Genomic DNA, 22,443 nt, shown 5'->3' with positions numbered 1-22,443 from the left:
GAATAGAAGAAAGTGTCAAAAGTGTCAGAGAGGTGACACTCACCCCTAAGCCTCCATCTGTTGTAATAGCACCAGATAACCAACAAACAGCTCTGCACTTTACTGGATCATTTCCATAGTACTAGCCCACTTCTGAGATTCAGTTTATACACGAAGCTACATTAAACCTACAAGTAATGGAGGTAATAATAGCTATATTTGCTTATTTGGTACCAGAAATAGCTCTAAGATACGTTATGTATATTACAATGTTACAACTTTTCATTCCCAGAACACACACACAACTCTAGGAAGTTTGGTATAGTTATATCCTATTTTTAGAAGCTTACAGAAGTTTGGTGAGGTTAGGGAGTTTGCCAGTGCTACAGAAAAGTAGAATTAGAGTCAGGATTCAGACCCAATTTTATTCCCAAGTGAATACTTTTTTTTTCACCATAATTCTAGCTCCAGATATATGCTATAATTTTCCTGTCTGCACAACCAAGACAACAATACTATTTAAGATTTCAGCAAAGAACTGAGAAAGGGAAACTGAATAAAAACATATAAAACTGACTAAGAACACACCCAATTACACTACACAATTTAAACTTGAATTTTAGGACAGATTACAGAAGATCTGAAAAACCTTTTACAACAGACCATTATTGCACAGTGAGTGCACAAAGAGGCAAGAAGATGGTCAAGAAACTAAAGGAAACTTTCTACTCCAGGAGCTCAGGCATATTTCCAGGAGTTGTATTCTAGTCTTATATACAATAAATCACAAATAACAAAAACTAAGAAAACAAAAACAATTTTTTATAGATATATAAGCAAATATTTTTCATGGCTCCCTAATATCTTTTATCTAGATTTTATATGAAATTTGGTTTATCTGTTGCAAAGAGAGGTTTCCTTGGTAAGGGGTGAAGACTACCTTATTTGTGGTCTAGGATAAATATGTAGAGTGCAGATAGTTAGCTATTATACTGGTCGAGTAAAGTAGAAGATGTTGGTTCTCCTCCAAGATCTACGTCTTCAAAAGCCCTAAGTAGTTGGCTAGGTTTCCAGTGCTAGGCATGATAGTGTTATCTAGGAAACATCACACTAATTGGTTATTAACACCAAATGGTCATTCCTAAACATGGGCATGCGCGCGTGCGCGCGCACACACACACACACACACACACACACACACACACACACACACGTGTGTGTGTGTGTGTGTGTGTGTGTGTGTGTGTTTCTGTATAACATTATATGGACTGAACAGATTATATTTAGGAAGATGTATTCAAATATATGTAACAACAATTAATAAAAGCCCATAAATTTAAATAAGAACAAGAAAGAACATATGGGAGGGTTTGGAGGAAAGGAGAAACTATATGATATTATAATGTCAAAAATGAAAGAAATAATTTGTAAAATTGGTTCATTGCCTTAATATAGTACAATCAAATTTTATTCTTTCTAAACATTAAGTTGTCTAGTAATGTATTCACATCATTATCTTAAATCATGATAATTAAATTGTATAATATATATAAGGAATTTCACATTCCACACTATAATTTTAAGAAAGAAGAATAAGAAAACTTCTCATGAAACAAACAAATCTATCTGTTTAGTAGTCAATAGCTTTAGATACCCATAGATAGGACATTCCAACAACAGAAGACAATTTTTTAGCAAGTTTTGAGCAAATTTTTTGTCAGACGATTAAACACAGAACAAATATCTTCTGACAATGTCCTGTTGCGAAGTCACATCATTGCCGATCTCTAAACACTAATAAAAATTGTCAGAGATCAGCCGCTTATTTTTCTCTCACACAATAGAGCCGTTATCTAAGTCAATAAACCCTTAGTTTTATGCTTTGTATATAATTATACTGGCCAAACCTCTTGGAGTGAGGGGGAGGAAGAATGGGATGAGGAACTGTGGGAAGGCGGATCAGGAGAGGGGTAACAACTGTACTATAAAAAAATAAAAGTAATAAAAATAAAAAAGGTTTTAAAAACTGGGCTGGAGACATATATTTTAAACAGTTCATTTTTAAAAATAAAACGTGGAAAAAAGAAATGTGGAAAAGGTTGAAATGAGTTAATATAAAAGACTCAAAACTACTGAGCTAGAAGTCAGGAGGCTAATCTATACGAGCAGGGAAATCTTTATGGACTCCTGTGATACCGAGCGCAGGAGAAGGGAAGAGGTGCTGTATGGTGCAGGGCTGCTTTCAGCCAACGCTCACCTGTGTACTAGTTAGTGGTCCAAAATAAAGCCATCAGTTTGACCTATTTTGTTCTACAAAAACAAGGCTACAAGAGAACAGATTACACCAATAGTTTATCCTCATCACATGTCTTCTAAATTTAATATTTAAAAATACATTTTAGTAAGGTACCTGAGTTACTTCAAGTTTTGAATTGGCCAGGTCAATATTAATGAAGAAAAAGTTAATTATATGTCATAACGATTCAGTTATTTTAACACTATCTTCTTATAGTTTACTAAAAGTTGTAATAAAAGATAAAACTTAATAACAGAAATTCTACCATGCCAATGTTACATTCCACAATTTGAGCTTCTATTACAGTACTGAGTATAGTGAGTGATGTTTGTGATTTTTCTCATGTTCAATTGCCTAACATTCATTACTTATATTGAATAATGCCAATATCACTGTATGCCAATTTCAATTACATAACAGTGGAAGTTGATATAAAGTGTGAAATGGGTCTGCATTTCTCATTCCTCCCGAATAGTATGATATTTGATAGGATGAACCCTTCTATCCTGTATAAAATCTCTTTCCTCCTGGCACTGGTGCCAGAATCATGATCATTTTTCACCTGGAGGGGAAATCTGGGCATTGAGAATGAGACAATGTCACTGCACACACTACGTTCTGACATCATCCTGAGTGTCTCTAACACTCACAGGAAAGAGCCATCAGTCTTGGTAGCTGGGAAGTCCTTTCAGCATCACATCCCCACCTCCTGGAATCTGCTCACTTGTTACACCATAAATTCAAACCCATCTCTTTCTGGTCTCAACTTTTCCCCAGCCATCCTATTTTCACATCATATTAGTCTTATTTTGCTTCCACTTTGGCTTTGGTTTTATTTTTATGGCTTTTTAAAGCCAGTTCCTAATCTTCTCCCACAAAGTCCTCCTTGGACTCCAGTGTCGTTGCTTGTATAGAGCCTCTCTTAGCACTTCAGTCATTCCACTCCGACCGAGGCATTCCCTGCTGCGCTGTGCTCTGACGTCATTGTGTAACCTATTCATATCTAAAGCACAAACATATATATCTTTCACTAGCTTCTAAGTGCCTCCAAGCAGATACCAGACATTTAGAAACTGGTTTTGTACTTCATTATGCTTTAAAAAACCTTAATAAAATTCATTTCTTTAGAAACAAATCCTTAAATTCCTAATTAGCTATGTGCCAATCCCATATATGTTTATAACATATAACTTGCACCAACAGATTATTATTACTCTTTTGTGAATCCTGTATTTAAGTGATTTCTTGGAAATATGGAATAATTTGAAAAGTCTTATAACTTAAGATACATGTAATCACTCTAGCATCCAAGTTTAGCAGAATAAAATATGACAAATAGGTGTATTAAAAAGAAAAAAAAGAGAAGAACAAAGAAATTTAAAGTTTAAGTACAGTATTCAGAAGAGGTCTAATTGATAAGGAAACCACTGATTAAAAAAGGGATGGACAAGGGTTCAGGCAATGGAAGTGGACAAAATAAAGCCCTATGGGGAGAGCGTGACTGGCATGCTTATGGGAGGAGATCTGTGTAGTTAGTTGGAGCAGAGTAAGTGATGAGGAATATGCGAACAGATTAGTTCAAAGAAGCAATGAAAGTAAGACTGTATAAATCTTTCGAGTTTTTGTAATAATTTCAGCTTTAAGAAAAATGGTGTGGAGGTGACGAAGCGTGAGGACAATCCAATTAGTTTGTCTTCTACATTGAGAACTGGAGAGTATAGTATTAGTGGTTTAAATTGACAACTAGAAACAGTGGTAACTCAGAGGGGAACATAAGTAGTGAGAGTTGTCACACCTGAGATGTCTTTTCAAGACAAAATTCAACCGACTGTCCCGAGGATTGATGGGTACAGTGAAACAGGAAAGACTGGGTGTAAAATCTCTAAAATTTCAGCTCACATTGCTGGAACAGACATCTGAGGTTAACAACACTGATAGTTTTGCAGATAACATTAGTGTGCATCAAATACATGTTTTGGAGGTCTAGTCAAATATAAAGTATGGACCTGATAGTCAGAGAACAACTGGACCAAAAGACACCACTTTGGAATTGAATTGTATATAATACTTTCAAAATCAAGGATGCCGGAGGACAGCAGCGATAAAATGGGTGTTGGTAGACCAAAGAAAGCCAAGGACCAAGCCCTCGGTAGTCTAACAGTAGGAGCCAGTCACCAGCAAAGGAGAACAAGAAGAAGCAATACTTAACAGAATAAGAAAAGAGTTAGAATGAGTAAGAAAATGGAAACTACAACCAACCATTGAATTTAGCATCTGTGGCTTTATGAGAGCATGTCACAGTATGATGGGGGCAAAAACATGAAAGAACCACTTTAGGAAATATGAGACAATGTGAATTCAACTCAGTGTGTATGCCTAAGTCCTTAGAGCAAAGAACTGGTTGAAATAACTGGCCTGAGAATTTTTGTTTTTAGACAGAAAGATGTTTATGGCAAAATGCAGAAAAGAATACATAGGAACAATTATCTACACATTTATGAATTCTGCAGGAATTGACTAGAAAATAGGAATGAAGCTTAGTTTATTAGTAGTCTAATATAAAATAAAACACTACATTTTTTACACAGGAAGGAGAAAGATCTCGAAGAAAGAACCAAATGGGGAATGGGCAATTCTCTACCAGAGCCAGTCTACAATGATTAAAGGGAAAAATAAGAAACTCCCATTGTAAACTACAAAGGAAGCAGTAGATTTTAAGGAGAGATGGTTTCCAATATACCAAAAAAGGTAAAAGCTGTTTTTAATATGAAATGCCTCCAATAAACTTGTGTTCGAACACTGGGTCTCCAGCTGATGGTGCAGGGTGTTAAGAGGCAGGGTGTTGCTAGGGGAAGTATGTCACTGGGGCTAGCTCTGATTTGTAATGTGACCTCACGCCCACTTCTATCTGTTCCTACACTGCCAATACAAATGAAGTGCAGGCCTCAAGCTCTGCTGTCATGCTTTACTCACAAGATGGACTCTATCCCTGCTGGATTTGTAAATCAAGATAATCCCTTTCTCCTCTAGGTTCCTTTGTCTGGGTATTTATTTCATCACAGCAAAGGAGATAGTATAAACACAGTAAAGATAACAGACATTCAGGAAAGTCAGACAGTGAAAGACTGCTGGTAATGGATCACGAATTGCCAAGGGCACAGCAAGATTTTCATGTTTGCCAGAGGCAGGGCAGAATTCAGAACAGGAAAGACTATAGGTTATAATGTTGAGTCTTAAGGGACTGAATGCCAAGAGAAGAGGGATGATGCATGAGTAGAAGGCGTCTCACTGTGAAAAACACAGACAAGATAAAGGTGAGATTGATCTTTATGACTCCAGAAACAAGAGTGTTGAGGCTGGGCTATTGAGGCATGTGTGCATCTCCCCTCTGGTGAGCTTCCATCTGGAGCTTCCTTGTGGCCTTATTGATGGAACTGACAGTGCTAAGGCTAGCTTTTCAGGAAATTCATGTGACTCTTACACACATGGATTTCTGATTAAGTAGCCCAAAGTTAAAGGCTTTCCCTGCCTAAAAGAAGAGTAAGCTAATTATAGGAAATTTTTGGTTTACTTACATCTGTGTTGCAGGAGCGGTAGCGTTTCCTTTCCCCAAGGCAATACTTTCCACCTCCTGAAGGTCTGGAAAACATTGTTTAACACGTGATTGTAATACTTGCATCCACACAAAGACCACAGGTACTGCTTGACGAAAATATCAATTGACTTTAAGAAGATATAAACTGTAGTGTTTTATCAATTATTAAAATAATCATGATGTTAATTGTTAACAATGAGTATGATTATTCAACATGAAATGGAGGTAGCATGCATAATTTGTAAGACTTAGAAGTTAATATTTATACTCTTAAAAATATAATTAAATTAGTATATTTAATTATCGTAGCACATTATTCAGTTTAATACAATGATTTTTAAAAACGTTTTTAAAATAAAAATCCAATTAAATTGTATTTGATAAAAATCCATGATATTTTCTTTCATGTGGGAAGTAAAGAGGTAACAGTTAATGACTTCCTGGAAATAGAGAAACTTCATAATAAACAATATAAAAATGCATTTTCACCTAATTCCCACATAAAGTTTGAAACATCAAATTAAAAATAGGATGGCTTTGCATTATATAGTATTATGTTACTTCTATATAATGAGATGTACAATACCAAGCATTTACTTTCATTATTAACCTCTAAAGTATTTAGAAGTAGAGAAGAAACATGCCATCACTTGGACGAGTTATTACTGATTAATGGCCATCTTCCTTTTTGAAAGATGTCCAAGTCATTCTCTCCCATACTTGAGTTTGTTAACTTATCATAAGGAATCACATCTTGGGATACTAGTTTATAGCAGTATATGCTGAATTTAGACTTGGGATTGTTTAAAAAGGAATCAATTATCAGTAGATTTGAAGTATAATTTGAAGACCAATGAATTGATCAGTTTTAACCAACATGGGAGAAACAGACTATGAGGTCAAAACAAAGTTGATGTTATAGTGGCAGTCGTGGTCAGCTTATGAATTATAAGAGGAATCTCTGTTTGGAAGGAGGGCAATGACTGCTTGAAAGTGAGAACAAGGAACTCAGAGCTATTATCAAGAAAACAATTTCTAGGTTAAAAAAAATAGAAATGAGGCATTTGAAGAAAGCCAAGAGTCCTAGGTTAGAATGAGAACAAATACAAATATTAAGCAAGACCATCCTGTATCCAGATGGTGGTGAGTAGAGATGTTATAACATCATTCTTCATTCAGTAAAGACTAGTCAGTGAAACGGTCCTCGGCATCAGTTCTAGACACATGGGTAGGTAGTCATTTGCAGCCAAGGAGTCTTAGGCAAAACAAGAAAAAGCAAACTAAAGAAACTGTCAGGGGGCTGGAGAGATGGCTCAGTGGTTAAGAGCACTGACTGCTCTTCCAAAGGTCCTGAGTTCAAATCCCACAGCCACATGGTGGCTCACAACCATCTGTAATGGGATCTGACGCCCTCTTGATGTGTCTTAAGACAGCTACAGTGTATTTATATATAATAAATAAATCTTAAAAAAAAAAAAAAAAGAAACTGTCCATCTGTCCATTGATAAGATGGAGAAGAGATAGAGCTGCCAAAGAATACTGATGGATAGTCTTTTGTCCCCCAGGGACACTGGCTGGAAAGAAGAGAAGTGGGGAAGGAGCAGGACCTGCATGGAACAGCCCTGAAGACAGTGGTTCTGGGTGGGGATCAACAGGCACATGCGAATGAAAACCACTTTAACACATGGTCAGGATTGTCTTCACGGAGATTTGTGCTGGGAATCAAGGCATTTCAACCCCTGAAACCCTCTCATCGGTCCTTTTAATAGTAATGTGGCAGTAATAATTTCATGTGACATATGAAAACCCTTCTTTTTCCTGGGAATAATGGTAATGTAGCAAAAGTCCCTGGATTCATGCATAATTCAGTAGTGTTCAGAGGAAGAGAACAGATTATTACTAGCGTATCTAGACAGACAATGCTTTTCTATTTTAAAGGTTTGTGTTTTTTCTTCTTCTTTTCTTTCTTTCTGAAATTTTTTTTAAGTTTTTACTTACACAACAAGGGAAAGTAAGAAAAAGAAGTCTGTTTAACAATGCTCCCCCACTTTCCTGGACCATTGCTTGCTCTGAGGACAAGCATTTGGCTTGCTAGGGAAATGTTTTTACAGATAACATGTGAAACCACAGCTTTGAATCATTTCCAACTGTGTCTTTTTGTTGGCTCCAGCTTACTTTAGCTACTTACGCTGGACTGTCACAGTGTCTTAGGGATGAAGAGACTCCTCCTCCGCAGGTCCTGCTGCACTCGCCCCACAGTGACCAGGAACCCCAGCCCCCATCTATGCTCTGGGGCCAAGTGCCAAAAGGAACACAATCTCCCTGATAACACCACTGTAAAATTGCAAAGAAAACACAGAATTAGTTTTGAGGCAAATAGAGCTATGAAGAGAGATGTCCATATATGTCATAAAAGTTAGATAATGACCAATTTTAAGCATTAGCATTCTCAAAAGTACAAAACAAGCTTTTAACTGTGTTTAGACAATGGCAAAGGTGCATGTGATTTGCAATCTTTAGCTGGGCAGATTTATAGTCTCCAACATGTTACAGTTTAGAAGCCCTGGCTTTGGTGGTTTTTCTTTATTTCTCTTCTTCCAGACTTTTAGTGTTTCTCATTATAGAGTTAGCTATAGGCCTCAGAATCATTTTTAGATACTGTAGTAATTGTTTGAAAAGACTTTATATTCCACTATTATTAGATCTGTGGAATGATAACACATTATGGAAAGTTCACCACTAAGGAGATTTTATGATGGTAATTGTTCATTCTTTAAAAAAAGAAAAAAGAAAAGAAGAAACTTGAGGCTGGTTGAGGCTATAATAGTAAAAGAATGCTTTGTGGCATTTCATCCAGGAGCAGGATAGACATAATAAAAGTAATGCCAAGACATTAGGGATTGGGCACAAACACCTTACATATATTAACCAGCCATGCATAAGGCCCCTGTATGAACATGCATGCTGGAATTCTGCTTGGCTTTCCTCTGTGCAATAAACCACACATACTGCATCTAAGGAGAGAGCCTGGAATAATTTATCAGAAAGCAGACATCACATAATGAGCTCATAAGTCTAGCATGATAAATCTTACTTGCAGTATATGGCAAAAATAAAAGTTTTCTTTTAATCCAAGCATTTGTAGGATTTGTTGGTTTATTTTATAAATTTAAAACATTAACAATTTAAACATGCTATGAAAGTGATATGTTTATATGTATAACAATAGGCAACAGATATTGTATATTAAATAGTGTCAGCAGAATCACACTATTAAGAAGTTCAACTGAATAATGAAATATGGGACACTTAGAAATTAATCATGTCATTATCTTAATTCTATCACCATGTTTGTTGGTTTTTAACCTTTGAGATACACCCAGTTTTCTTTCACTGTAACCTTATTCTTACAACAACTAGACAACAACAGGCAGCAATTGCTCCTCACTTGGTGATTCTGCATCTTTTTCCTTTGGAATTTATTTCCCAGAAAGCATTAGGGTGTGACTGGTAAAAGCATAGCATCATATGCTGTCATTATTTTGCTTAAAAATCGTCAGTGCTTTCCCATATCCCTTCTCCATAGATTTGCTGATGGAGTACTTCCTTCTTTCTGTAGCCTCCTCTTCTTCGTATTGAAAGCAGCAGCCATTACAGGCTATTCTTTCTTTCTTTTTCTTCCCTCTCCTTTCCTCTCCTCTCCCCCTCCTTCTTCCCTCTCCCCTCCCTTCCTACTTCTACATTTGCTCCCTCATTAGCACATTTTCCCATCCTTCAGGTACGTTCTCCTAATTGACCCCACAGATCAAACAGAGGGCTAGGTTCTCTACACTGAGACATATCCCTAGTCCTTTATATTGATTAATTAGTCAATCAAGATAGGTTCTTGCCACATAATCCATGCTGACCATGGAAACTAATGATCTAGTCACCTAACAGCTGGGTGCCATCACATCCAGCTTCCAGTTCTCAACATAGAAATCTTCTAATTATTTAGTCTCAGATCAAGTATTATGTCATCAGAGAGCCTTTTGCAGGACTACTCATATTCTGATGAGGCACCTCACCATCCTCTCTTGCCCCATTTCCTCCTTACCATTATGGGACAGTACTCCATAATGTCCGCCACTTCAACTCTCTTACCATTTGAAACCACTTAATTAATTTTTTCTTTATTCACTTTCCTACTTAGGATGCAAAAACCTTGAGAATGTCACATAGTTTTGCCAATTTGTAAAATTCTGTTCCTCAGACTGGCCACATTTTTCAAATGTCATAGCAATATGTAGCAACATGTTAGACAGAAGAGGTGAAGAGCCTTTCCAAGATCACAGGTACCATGTTGAACTGGAGAGTCCCTCCAGTATTATTTGGTATCTAGTATATAGACAAAATTTGTTACATTAATTATTATAGTTAGATTGTGAAATTCTGTGTCCCATTTTAGTCACTATATGTCAGAAAAGATCTAGAAAAGATTAAGGAAGATAAACTCATATCTGTTTCCTTGTCATTTCAGACTTCCTTCAGATATATGATTTAAATACTAAGGACCATAGAAATATTGAAAAATATAATTTACAAAGTATTTAACAACTATTGCTGTGTATGTATATTGCAGTGAGAGAGTCACATCAATTGTCTTGTTCTCCCTGTGAACCTTATATCTGGGATGGAGTGGAACTCAGTGGTAGGACAGATGCTTGGCGTCCAACATCTGAGCATTCAATCCCCAGCATGCACACACATATTTTAAAATAATTTTTGATTAGCTTATAAAAATTAAGTTTTCATTGTAATATTGTTACATATAATGTATATATATGTATATTATATATGTAAATATATATAACATCGTGTTCTTATTTGACCTCACCTTTCCCATATCCTTTTCCTCTCCACAAATAGTTTTATCTTTCTTTTTGCATGACAAATTTCATTACCCTCTCTTGGTTTTTCACCCCAAAGTTTACATAAATAAACTCCTTAAAGTAAAAGATAGATTTACATATAAAGATAGGTAATGTACAAAATGCTGCTCAATTTTCGTCAATTTGGAGGAACTTTGGAGACTTAGATATTTTAGAGACAGGATCTCATATAGAACAGAATAGCCTTGAACTTGCTGTACAGACAAGGCTTACTTTGACCTTCTGATCCTCCATGCCTAGCTTTCTCATTATTAATGCCTACACAATCATAGTATTCCATAAGTAGCATTTTAGAAGACCTTTAATGTGTAAATTTTGTTTTTATAATTATTCAGTGGGGTAATAAAACTGGTAACAGAAAGCCAAGTATCAAGAAAGAATGGGTGAAAAAATCACAGTACTAGTATAAATATCAGATACATCATATCTAACAAGACTGGTCTCCAATTTGATAGCTAGTTAACTCACATAACTAGCTTACAAACTACCAGCCTCAGCACAAAGAGGCAGCTTTAAATTACTACCTCAGTTCACATTCTAGCAATGTATGGGGCTCCAGAGCAATTCGCCTGATTCCTTTTGTTTGCTTAACTATAAAATGGCAAGTCATTTTTAGTTTTTGACTCCTATATAGATCAGAGTAAGAAAATTTCAGAAATCAGTTCAATGCAAGACATGTGTTAAAAGAAATTAAAGTCTACCAAGCAGCTTGTTTGATTTTGACCTTCATCAGGTATGCTTCTTTGCATCTTGTTTCATTTCTTCCTACTTTGTACTTACCTTTTCTGCAGTTATCGCTACTTTTCTCTATTGTTGGTAAGTATCTTAATGAAGTATATTATATAAAAACATAATTTAATGGAATAATTGGGGCTTTAAAGATACCCTTCTGCAACTACAAATGGATGAAGTAATAGTTACATTAATCAGTATACATAAAGAAGTGAAACATTTGAGTGTTCTATTGTGTTTCTATTCTTTATCACAAAGTTGTGAGACAAATGCTCTATTTTCAGAAGGGTGGACTCATTCATTTTCAAGTATGAAATCTAGATATGTAGATATAATCCAACTTCTAATTTTGACTCTCAAATGTTATATCCAAACTAATAATCTTGGATGGTTCTAATAGTTTTGGTACTATAGACCCAATTATCTAGGTGAGTTATATATTTCTTCTTCTTTCTGCTAATTTAAGTATAGCTTAAAATTCATAAAGCTGAGATAAATGAAAGTTTATGGTTTAAAAAATCAGATTGTTTCTTTTTAATTTTTACATTTTTTAAAATTAAATGAATATTCTTAAAACAATATCTAAAAAGCAGCAATTCTTTTAATCATTTTATTTAAAACCAATATTAATTAGTAAAAATAAAAACCCACTTATTTATTGAATTACCACATTGTTTAACTGTGTAATTTTCATTTGTAAATGAGTTGTTATATTTTTGGGATTATTGAGACAATCTTACTCTGTAGCCAGGCAGGACTAGAGTTAGCTTTATAGCTCACCTTGGTCCAGAATTCATGATAATCTTCCTACCTCTGACTCTTGAGTGCTAGAATTATAAGTGTGAGGCACAATGCTTGGGCACAGTTTTCTTTTTACCTAGAACTATTTTAGGGTGTAGGACAATGTCTAGTTATAAACAAAACTCTAAAGAAGTCTCCAAATTTTAAAAGAACTGATATTGGTGATTTAATACAGAGCATTTTCAAATCGAAAGAGCAGAGGGCTGGAGCACAGCACTGTAAAAGAGCAGTGTTCTCACTGAGCAGCTGTATGGCTGTTTAGGCTGCATTTCAACCCAGATTCCCAATAGGAACTTGTCATCCACACTATTCACATTTGTAGGACATTTGGAAGAACTATTCTGTCCTTATTCCATGTGTTTATTTGGTGTCCAGTAAAACATATTACATTCTACTCTAGGTGAATTTAGAATTCGGTTGCAAATGCCTTGCTATATAAGTGCTTTAAAAGGCATGTAATAATCTCTTCCTAATCCAGCCCTATTTTTCCATGCAAAGAAATTAGGGATCAATGTCACTTATATGTAAAACCAAACATTGGCCTATATCTGTAATTGAATCTTATAGAATCATTAAATGAATCTTTTGGCAATAAAGCAAATATTTGAAACTTTCTTTGTGGTTATGAACAGGGATTATAAGGATTGGGTTTTGATTATCCTCAATATCCTGCTCAGTAACAATGCCAACACTACTACTGAAGTTCGTACAATCTAAACCCTTATTTACTATATCATCAAATACAGTAAACCTAATTCCTACCCAAGGGGCTATTGTTAATGTTATACCCAAGTAAAGTTCTTTGGCTGAAAGTTCTGTAGATTGACTTGTAGGAGACTGACCCATGGACATGCAGTACCAGCACACCGTCTGGGCTCATCAAATTTCCTCCTTTAGTTAATGCTACTGTCCCTGAGCACATCCATTCAGACCATATGGTTCTTATTCAGTTTGTGAATGGCTTATTCAGGCAAACATCCAATGGCTGTAATAGCAATGTCAGACCCCCCAGGACTCACGAAAAGATCAGTTTTTAATTTTTTGGCCATATTTCTTATTCCATCTGCTAAATGTGCATGGAACAGTTGTGGAACATTTGTGGAACCGTGCCTCCGGGCAAGGATCCCACAACTTTTGCAGCCAGAGTTTGACGAGGTCATCATGGATCCAATCCCCTGGCCGTGTCTACACTATCGCTCAAGTGATATTTCTAACTCCTTCCTTAATAATTGTACTCAGACAACTGTGAACAGTTTTGGTTTTCTCTGCTTGCTTGAATGGCTAGACTGGGTGTAGGTTAGTTCTTACACTTTTTTGATGATGGTAGTTTTGAAACTCAAGGTTAAGCTCATAATTTGTGGATACTTCATTTGCATCTCTAAAACCCTTTGTGTGCTGTGTGGCATTTACTGTTGTTGGTTATGATGTTTAAGTCTGGCACATAACAATGCTTAGCAATGATATTGAGAAAGCCTGTTTAAAAAGCTCACTCCAATGTAATTCTATCATTCCAATATCATGTCAGTATGTAAAAGTTTGTTTGCTCTTCTATTAAGGTTCCCATTCTTTTATCAATATTCATGCAAGCACATATTAGCTCAGTATTCTGCCCACATTGACTTCTTGCTGTGATTTCTTACCAAACAATTAATTGCTCCATATTTATAAACAAGAAATTCATTTACTGGAGTAAATTAAATTGGTATTGCCTACCTCATGCTCATTGGTCTACTTCATTCCTATAGCAATGAAATTCTGATTTTTTCAATACACACAAATAATTATCAGAAAATAAATTAAAATGGAAGCACTTCAGCTATGGATTAGAAGGGCCAGTACTGGAGCCTCAATTATGGTATTAAATTGTTGTGTGGCTTTGGGTTCTTCAGTCTTTCATCAGTAAAATAATGTTAAAACAATATCTGTTCATTGGGGTTTGTCAATAGAAAAATGTAAACATGTATTTGGCATAGTTTAAGTTCCTTTAAAACAGTGTCAGTGCCATAAATATTATTGGGTATGTCACTTATATTTACATGGCTAGATTAAACTAACCACAAGGTTGATCAGGTCAAATGAGATTTCCACTTTAATTTTGTCACCAAGACTAGGCATGGCTTTTCTTTTTCTTTTTCTTTTCTTTTTCTTTTTTTTTTTTTTTTTTTTTTTTTTTTTTTTTTTTTTTTTTTTTGATCAGTCAAAATTCCGAGTCCCGAGATCTCATTTAATTTCCAAATAAACATTTAAATTTCAAATAAAAGCTCTAAGTCTAAAATCTGTATTTAGTAACAGTAAACACATATCACTTTTAATAACAAAAATTTATACAGATAAGTAGTAAAATAGTCAATGAGGAAAATGCACTCAGCTTTTTTTTTTTTTGCTTTAAAATGCAGGTTAATTTAGTTCTCTAAAGTCTTTTTTAAACTCAAACTCTCTCTCTCTCTCTCTCTCTCTCTCTCTCTCTCTCTCTCGTGTGTGTGTGTGTGTGTGTGTGTGTGTGTGTGTGTGTGTGCAAGCACAGGCATACATGATGGCCTATTGTACTAGGACTTCACACCTGAAAAGAATTATTTCACTAAGCTACTTTCAGCAATCCTTCACTTCTAAATTTTATATTGACTAGAGTCTCATTAAATTGCATAGGCTCACTTAGAACCCACAGTTCCCATGCCTAACGAATAATGACAATTACTGCCATGTGCCATTACACTTAATTTATTCATTCCTGTGGGAACTTTGGTCTATATTGGTTTCTTGTATTATTGTCCTTCTAAGTAAAAGTCAGCATTGGGTTTTTCCCACCCACAGGTTCATTCACTTTTAGGTTCATTAGTCTGTTCCTGAAACTATCCATCACCCATGCTTCTGGGAAAATGCTAAGGTGTGCTTTATATATTAGCTTTAGATGATGATATCCACCACATTGTCCTTATGATAGCACACTGTCATCTTGTGAATAAAATTGGCATCTTGATTCACAGCCATTGCTGTACTTGTAAGGTTTCTTTTCATGGATTCCAAGTTATTCTGTGGAGGGTTGTCTGGTCTGGGAGCTAGAAAGATAAACCAAAGCCCAGCAAGAAGGTTTTGAAGCCAGAGAAGTCATCATTTCAAATGCACATATTAAAATTATGCAGGCTTCATTGGAAAATGGGATTTGAAAGTCTACTAAATTAAGAATTTAAGCTTTACTAAAGTGATGGTAACACACATAATTAATCCCAGCACTTGGGAAACAGAGGTAGGCAGATCTCTGTGAGTTCAAGGCTAGCCTAGTATACAGAGCAAGGTCCAAAACACCCAAGGGTACACAGAGAAACAGTGTCCTGAAGAGCAAAACAACACACAATGTAAGCCATTAAGAAGAAAATGTATTTCTGCACCATTTTATTCACACTGCTATAGGTCTGTTTATTTTTATTCATGTTTAAGAATAATTCTGACTTTATTTACTTAAATAACTTAAATTCAATATTGTCAACTTAACCTTGTAAATGTTTTCTGAGCATCCTCCAAATTTGTAATTTCTAAGAAATATCAGTCTTCATCATATATATGCATATAATCCTATGATGTGATAGTTAAAGGCCTGCTACCATGCACAGCATATACACAAAAAGATATTTAAATGTGTTTATTGCATAAGTGATTAATGACCTTGAGCCATGTATGTTTAAATATTCATGGTATAAATACTAAGATTTGAAGATTATATAACTTTTAGAACATTTTTCAGAAGATGTTTACACACTGTCTTTGTAGAGCTAAGATTCAAAACCAAGGTCTTATGAATGCTAGGCAACTATTCTATATCTGAGTTACATCTCTAGGTCATGAATATTTAAAGACAAATATTCTTCTGCTTAAAAAATGAATTAAAAAGAAAAATCCATCAAGACTATTGATAATGCTATTCTAGGAGAAGAGAAACTGTGATTCAGGCCAGACCATGAAAAGAACAGTCAATCAGTGAATGGCTAATAAAGCAACAGATCCCCATTGCGGCTTCCTCCCTCACTTGTACATTTCTTTGCAGATGGATGTAAATTGCTACTTGTCCTTGACAAAAACTGGCAGGTCCAAAATAAACTTAGACTGTTGTTTCAAGAATGTGGTTCCTAATATTTTCTATTACTTCAGTGAAAAAAAAGCAAAAGAAAGAATTTTTGTAGTGTATGAAGGTCTCTGTATTTTTATTGGCTACTTACAAATCTTAAAAAAAAAACCTAATCCTTTAAAAATGGCCTTACCAATTCTTATATTTAGCATAATTTACCAACATTTCCAAACCCAGCATGGAAAAGCCATCAACATGGCACTAGGTCATGGGTCCTGAATGAAGCCGTCAGCAAGAATTAATAAACTGTGACAGCTGCCCAAAAACTTTTACTCTTTTTATTTAACTGTCCCACTGCAAGCTGAAATTCAATGTGATCTTTGTTGAAAGTAGTCAAGCTCATGTGGAAGAAAGCAGAACAGAGAAGAGATGACAAGTATTAGTTATAAATTCACTACATAGAATAATTTCTAGAATTATGTATATAACAATTCCAGAGAATTTTTATAGCACGATATAACTATTTTTTTCTATCTGTTTGAGCAGTTCTTTTTTCTGTGGTGCTGAAGGTTGAGCCCAGACCTTCATATATTTTAGGAAAGTGCTCAACAATTCAGTCATACCCAGCCCTGAATGAACAGTCTTTAGAGATGATGTGTTTAAAAATCAGACTAATATAAGGCAAGATTATCTAACCGTAATTTCCATGTCCAAAAGTGCTTTATTTTATTTTATTATTATTCTTTTATATGAAGCTGACACAGAAAACTTAACTCCTTGCATTTCATAAGTAATGCACACTTGTAGATATAAAGATAGGACAACTACCACTTGATTAGAAATATATTATTTCAAAGAACATCTTAAATGATGTAGATTTCCAGTGTGTGTACATCAGCAGCAGAAATTGATCAGTTTAATCTGTGTGCCAAACAATAAAAAAATCACTTGTACTTACTCCTTTCTCAATATTCCCAGTCTGACACAGTGTCCCCTCAGCAGCTGGAATACTGTTGGTGACACAGCGGTTGCTTTTGCTGAGGCACCAGAGCTCTCTACACACTTCCTAGGAAAGACGGCAAAGCAAGTTGATCAGGGATAGCGGGTGAGCACATGTGTACTTCTTGCATACAGCACACAGTTATTCAACATCACTTGCTGCTATTGGAAAGAGTACACAGGGTATTGCTCTCAGAGGGTCAGTTACTCAGTGGAAAGACCAATTAAACTTTGATCTAGTCTTGTCTCAGTAGATAAAGAGTATTGTATTCTTTAACACTAATGGAGATCTTTTCATAAAAACATACAGATATCATTAATAAGAGAGAATAGCAAAAAAGAATATAGAGACTTTTTTAGGCATAACAATTACTAACAAAGCATTTTCAAGTAAATGATTCCTTATATAACTTCAAATAAAAATTATTTTTAAAATTTGGTATGAGGACACTGTAGAGCAGGTAAGAATTTAACATACAAATGTAAATAAATATAAAATACATTTCTGAGTCATTTCTAAACCTTGTATGTCTAAGCATTATATAGAAATATTACTTTCAACTTATCACAATGACAGGAAAACTTTCATAAAATACTGCTGTTTATGACATTTTAGGTATGCACAGCCATCTTTTCTCCTTCCTTACTAGTTTCCAGTTTCCTGACTCAACAGAATTATGAAATTTTTCTAATACTGACACTATAAAATATTATGTTGTTATAAGATTCTAAATTATCTATGTCCAAATAATGTCTCTGTGAACTGTTTTACTTATTTTTTAGAATAACTTTAAATAAAAATATTCAAAAATTCTATTCTTTTACATGTGATTATCAGTTAATATCACCATAATTGATTTGAACTAGAAATATGAATCAAAATATATTTGCAGTAATATACAATAAAATGCAGATAAATTAGTATATGGCACTTAATCCATTCGCCCTTATGTCTCAAGCAATGTTCTAACTCTGCAGACACAAAAGAAACCATGTGACAGAGACAGAATTGAGACGCAAAGCAGGATAAGATGGAAAAGGATGACTATTCAAACAGAATTGCCCACATTTACTTTACATTGCTAGAACTCTCTTGGATTTCTATTGGGGATGTCCTCTATCAATCAGGAGGTGATATACAATATATATTAGGGCTTAAAATGCTTAAAATTTGGGCGCTAGAGAAATGGCTTAGCCATTAACATACAGGCATGCATCAAAACACTCATATATACAATATAGAAATTAAACTTAAAATTTTAAATATACTTAAAATTGTAATCTCTATTTAGAAACTAGTGAGCAAAAATGAAAACATTAGAAGAGCATCTTTGTTAAATATTATATATTCCTATATTAGAAGAGATCATAATATCAACCTAAAATGCTCCTTTTATATTGAAACTAAATAAATATACTTCCTTGTTCTTCTTACAATCTATTTTTCAGTTCATACTTTTAATTTAATGTTTTCAAATAATAGGGCTGCTACTATTTAAAGGTTTAAAACACTAACCACGTGTCAAAAGTCTATACAAATTCAAACATGTTCACAGAGACATATCTAATAGAGCAATATAGTTAAAATGCAGAAAATAAACTTATCTCTAAACAAGAGTTCTAATATCCTATTCTTTGTTAGGTCTAAATCTTACTTTAGGCAAAGGTGAAGAAGCCTAAAGTGTACTTTATGCATAACTATACAATGAGAATTTTACTATTGAAGAAGACAATACTCAGAGCATCCATTAGTAGAACATACAGTTTAGTTGTATTATAGAAACACTACTGTCTAACAGCATCTTTGGAAAACTTCTCTACACAAAGTGGCTGATAACTATGGTAATTTTCTTCACAGTTGTAATATCAAGAATGACGATACAGCTTTCTCCAATGTTTGAAAGACAAATTTCTGCATTTCTTAGGAGCTTGTTCTTTTTTGGCTTCCTGAAGATTGACAATTTGCTGGGGAACTTATCACACAGTATTACAGGAAGGAAAGGGTTACAGATCTACACTGGACAATACAGTTGAATGGTTGAAGTAGTCACAGAGATCACTGAACACTTTTACAACAGACTTCACAATTGGCATTTAATCTTGAATAAGAATTTTGATATTGGATTTAGGAAGATACAGTCAATATACAGGAAAAGTTCATTTCACACCAAGTTAGAAGTACTAGAATATAGAAAATATATTTCAATAAGCCAGTTTCCTTTGCATAGGAATATTGATTAATAAATAAACTCTTCCATGAAAGTTTTAAGCTGTGATGAAGTTAACTGCAGGCTGAAAGTTTTGTATCTCTTGAGAAATTTCTATAAAGCAAAGATCATATTGTCAAATTACTTTTCCTAAATGAAGTACATAGTGATAGGTACAATCAGTGGATGGGAATAATGTTGTTTTTCCTCAGTTTAGCTCTGGAGCAACATTTTCTTGCATGTGTTTTTTACTCCTAACAGAAGTTCAAGTTTATCATGATTAATTTCATTAACTTCTCTAGCTGAGCACATCATTACCTCTGTGCTAGGGTTTACTCTAGTATTTAACTCTCACTTTGGGAACACTAAGGAAAAATGAGGTATTGTGGTGGTCCTTAGGTTTAAGGAAGGAAAAAATATCAAAAGCTCCTAGAAGAGCACTTGAGTTAATAGTGAGTGAATGCGAATCTTTAATTTCATGGGTTCAGGTACAGTCTGGAGAGCGAGTGCCTGGTAATAAAAAGAGGAACAGCGACACTGCACATATTTGAGAACCTAGCACATAAGAAACAAATATTAACATTAAAAGTGAATACTTGCATGTGGAATCACAGGGACCAGGGAAACTTGTGCTTTTAATTTCTCTGATAAAACTAGAGAAACAACATCAATACAGTCCATATTTGTCATGACACTTTCTTTTCTCTATGTGTATCTATTCACCACTTGAATGATTGGTACCCACAGAGAACAGAACAGTGAATCATGTCCTAAGAAACTAGTTACAGATAGTTGTGAAACTCTGTTTGGTTACTGGGAATAAAATCTGGAACTTCTGCAAGAGCAGCCAGCTCCCTTAACCACTGAGCAATCTCTCTAGCCCTGACACCACTCCCCCACCATTTTAATAGATCATAATAATTTCTTAGGTTTTATTCTCCTTTCCTTTGTTAGTGTTAACCTGAGACTATAATTCAGAAGGCAGAATCAATATGCTTAAAGCATGCTTTAAAAATGGTTCCTATAACCAAAACGAAAAGTTGGCAATCATACCTTATACTGCCAATTTTGGGACAGAAAATTTTCTTGCCTCCTAAAAGTTTGTCCAACACCCACTATCCACATGTGTTGGTTAATGTTCATTTAGACAGATATGTTCTTGCCAGTGTTGTGAATCCAATTTCTGTTTTGACACAAATCCTTTAGTAATTAGCTAGGCAAAGAATTCTTTTCCCTATTTTTCTGAACGTATACTTAATTTATCCTCATTTTAATTGAACATACAATTCTAAACTGACATTACTCTTACCTTAGCATTTGAAAATATTATGATCACCTGTAACTCCAATGTTTTATTTAAGTGCTTTCAAGGATGTGAAGATTTATTTTAGAGCTCTATCTGTTGTTTTTGTTTTTTAATCTACCTCAGATTCAAGCTCTGAGAATTTGTAGTTTTCTTTGATCTTGGTTTCTTTAAAATACATCTGTCTTGCCCTTCCTTGTGCCTATTCAACATAAATTGGACCTTCTCTTTTTAAGTGCATGTCTCTTATCTGTCGAAGTTTGTTTATCTTACCTTTGGAGACATGATGGCTGGCTTCATGTTCACTATCTGCTTGTGCTGTTTGTCAGTCATAGTCAGTCTGCCTTCGATGAGAGAATTTTTGGTGTGTCACCATGCTATAGCTTTTGAGTTAGAGCAGCACAGTGAAGTGCTTTTGTTTCTGTCACCTATTTTGAGGTTTCATTCCACCAGCTCACAATTTGATTTATCTGTTCTGTAGCAGGTAGTTGATAAAATTTTTGCTTTGTTCCCTCATGAGGTACAAGGGAGTGCTCCAATCTCTTAAAGTAAGTTACTTTTCACCCAAAAATATATCAGCTCAACTAAAGCCCTACTGGCATCCCCCCCCACCCCCCGCATCCCAATCTCCCAGTTCTTCCTTGTTTAAATTTGCAGCTCATTGCTCTTCTTACAGATGTAGACCTGTGAGGGCATTTGCATGCAATAGAGATCTCTTTAATAAAAACTGAGACTAAAACCCATTCGGCTACCTGGATTTTTTTAAATTAACACGAAACAGGCAGTAATCTGGTAAGTAGCCATGCCTAAAGCCCTATTGCAGTGAACTCAGTAAACTTATCTTTAAAAATTAATATTAAAGGTGTATCTTTTCACTGTTTCTTTATTTGTTCTCATGAATTCAATGTAATCTGGGTTTTAGACATGAAGCTACCAACCCATTTACTATGACCAATAAAGAAACTGCTTTCTATAGTATTTCAAGTTGTCTTTTAGGTCTTTATATGTCTCATGATTCCCCTATGAGAAGTTTGCCAGCTACCTTGAAATCCTATTTCAAACAATGCATAACTGCTCACATTGAAAGAAACTTCAGCCTTTTACTATGGTGGCTCATTGATAGTAATTGTACAAGAGTCTTAGTGTCAACATCCTATCAGTAGCATCACCAATACCTATTTGCAATACCATCAGTGTCTTTCTGCAAAAAAAGATGGTCAATAAGAGAAGCAAAGGCCCAAGAAGGTCAGGAAGAGAATAAGAAAAAAGAAACTGAGAAAACTAACCCTATAACCTAGTTTAAGTCTGGGGATCTAAGCAGAAAAGGGAAGATATCCTCACTTAGCCTTTGAAGACAGTAATCCCACTGAGAAGGAAACTTATGTGAGAGATCTTAGCAAGGGAATAAAACCAACAAACACAATTTAAAAATTATAGTAATTAAATAGTTATAAAAAATGAAAGGAAACCTGGAAGTCAACAGTCAATGCAAAAGTACTGAACTTTAAGCCTACTTAAGACTTTGGTACTAGGATTTGTC

The 22,443-nt window shown here is 34.9% G+C and overlaps 1 protein-coding gene across 1 annotated transcript in view; it reads right to left on the bottom strand.

The window, feature by feature from the left end:
• The window catches only part of ADAMTS6 (ADAM metallopeptidase with thrombospondin type 1 motif 6), a gene marked incomplete at both ends in the record, with an annotated part of 264,023 nt that overhangs the window by 97,931 nt on the left and 143,649 nt on the right, over window positions 1–22,443 (bottom strand). The window contains 3 exons of the mRNA XM_080933513.1: window positions 5,851–5,914; window positions 8,059–8,204; window positions 17,353–17,460. Coding sequence (XP_080789639.1) covers window positions 5,851–5,914; window positions 8,059–8,204; window positions 17,353–17,460 — 318 coding nt within the window. The remainder of the gene's footprint in view (window positions 1–5,850; window positions 5,915–8,058; window positions 8,205–17,352; window positions 17,461–22,443) is intronic.

This window comes from Micromys minutus (assembly GCF_963924665.1).
Source record: "Micromys minutus genome assembly, chromosome: 20".
In the NCBI taxonomy this organism is placed as follows: domain Eukaryota; kingdom Metazoa; phylum Chordata; class Mammalia; order Rodentia; family Muridae; genus Micromys; species Micromys minutus.
This window is presented reverse-complemented; position numbering and strand designations above follow the sequence as displayed.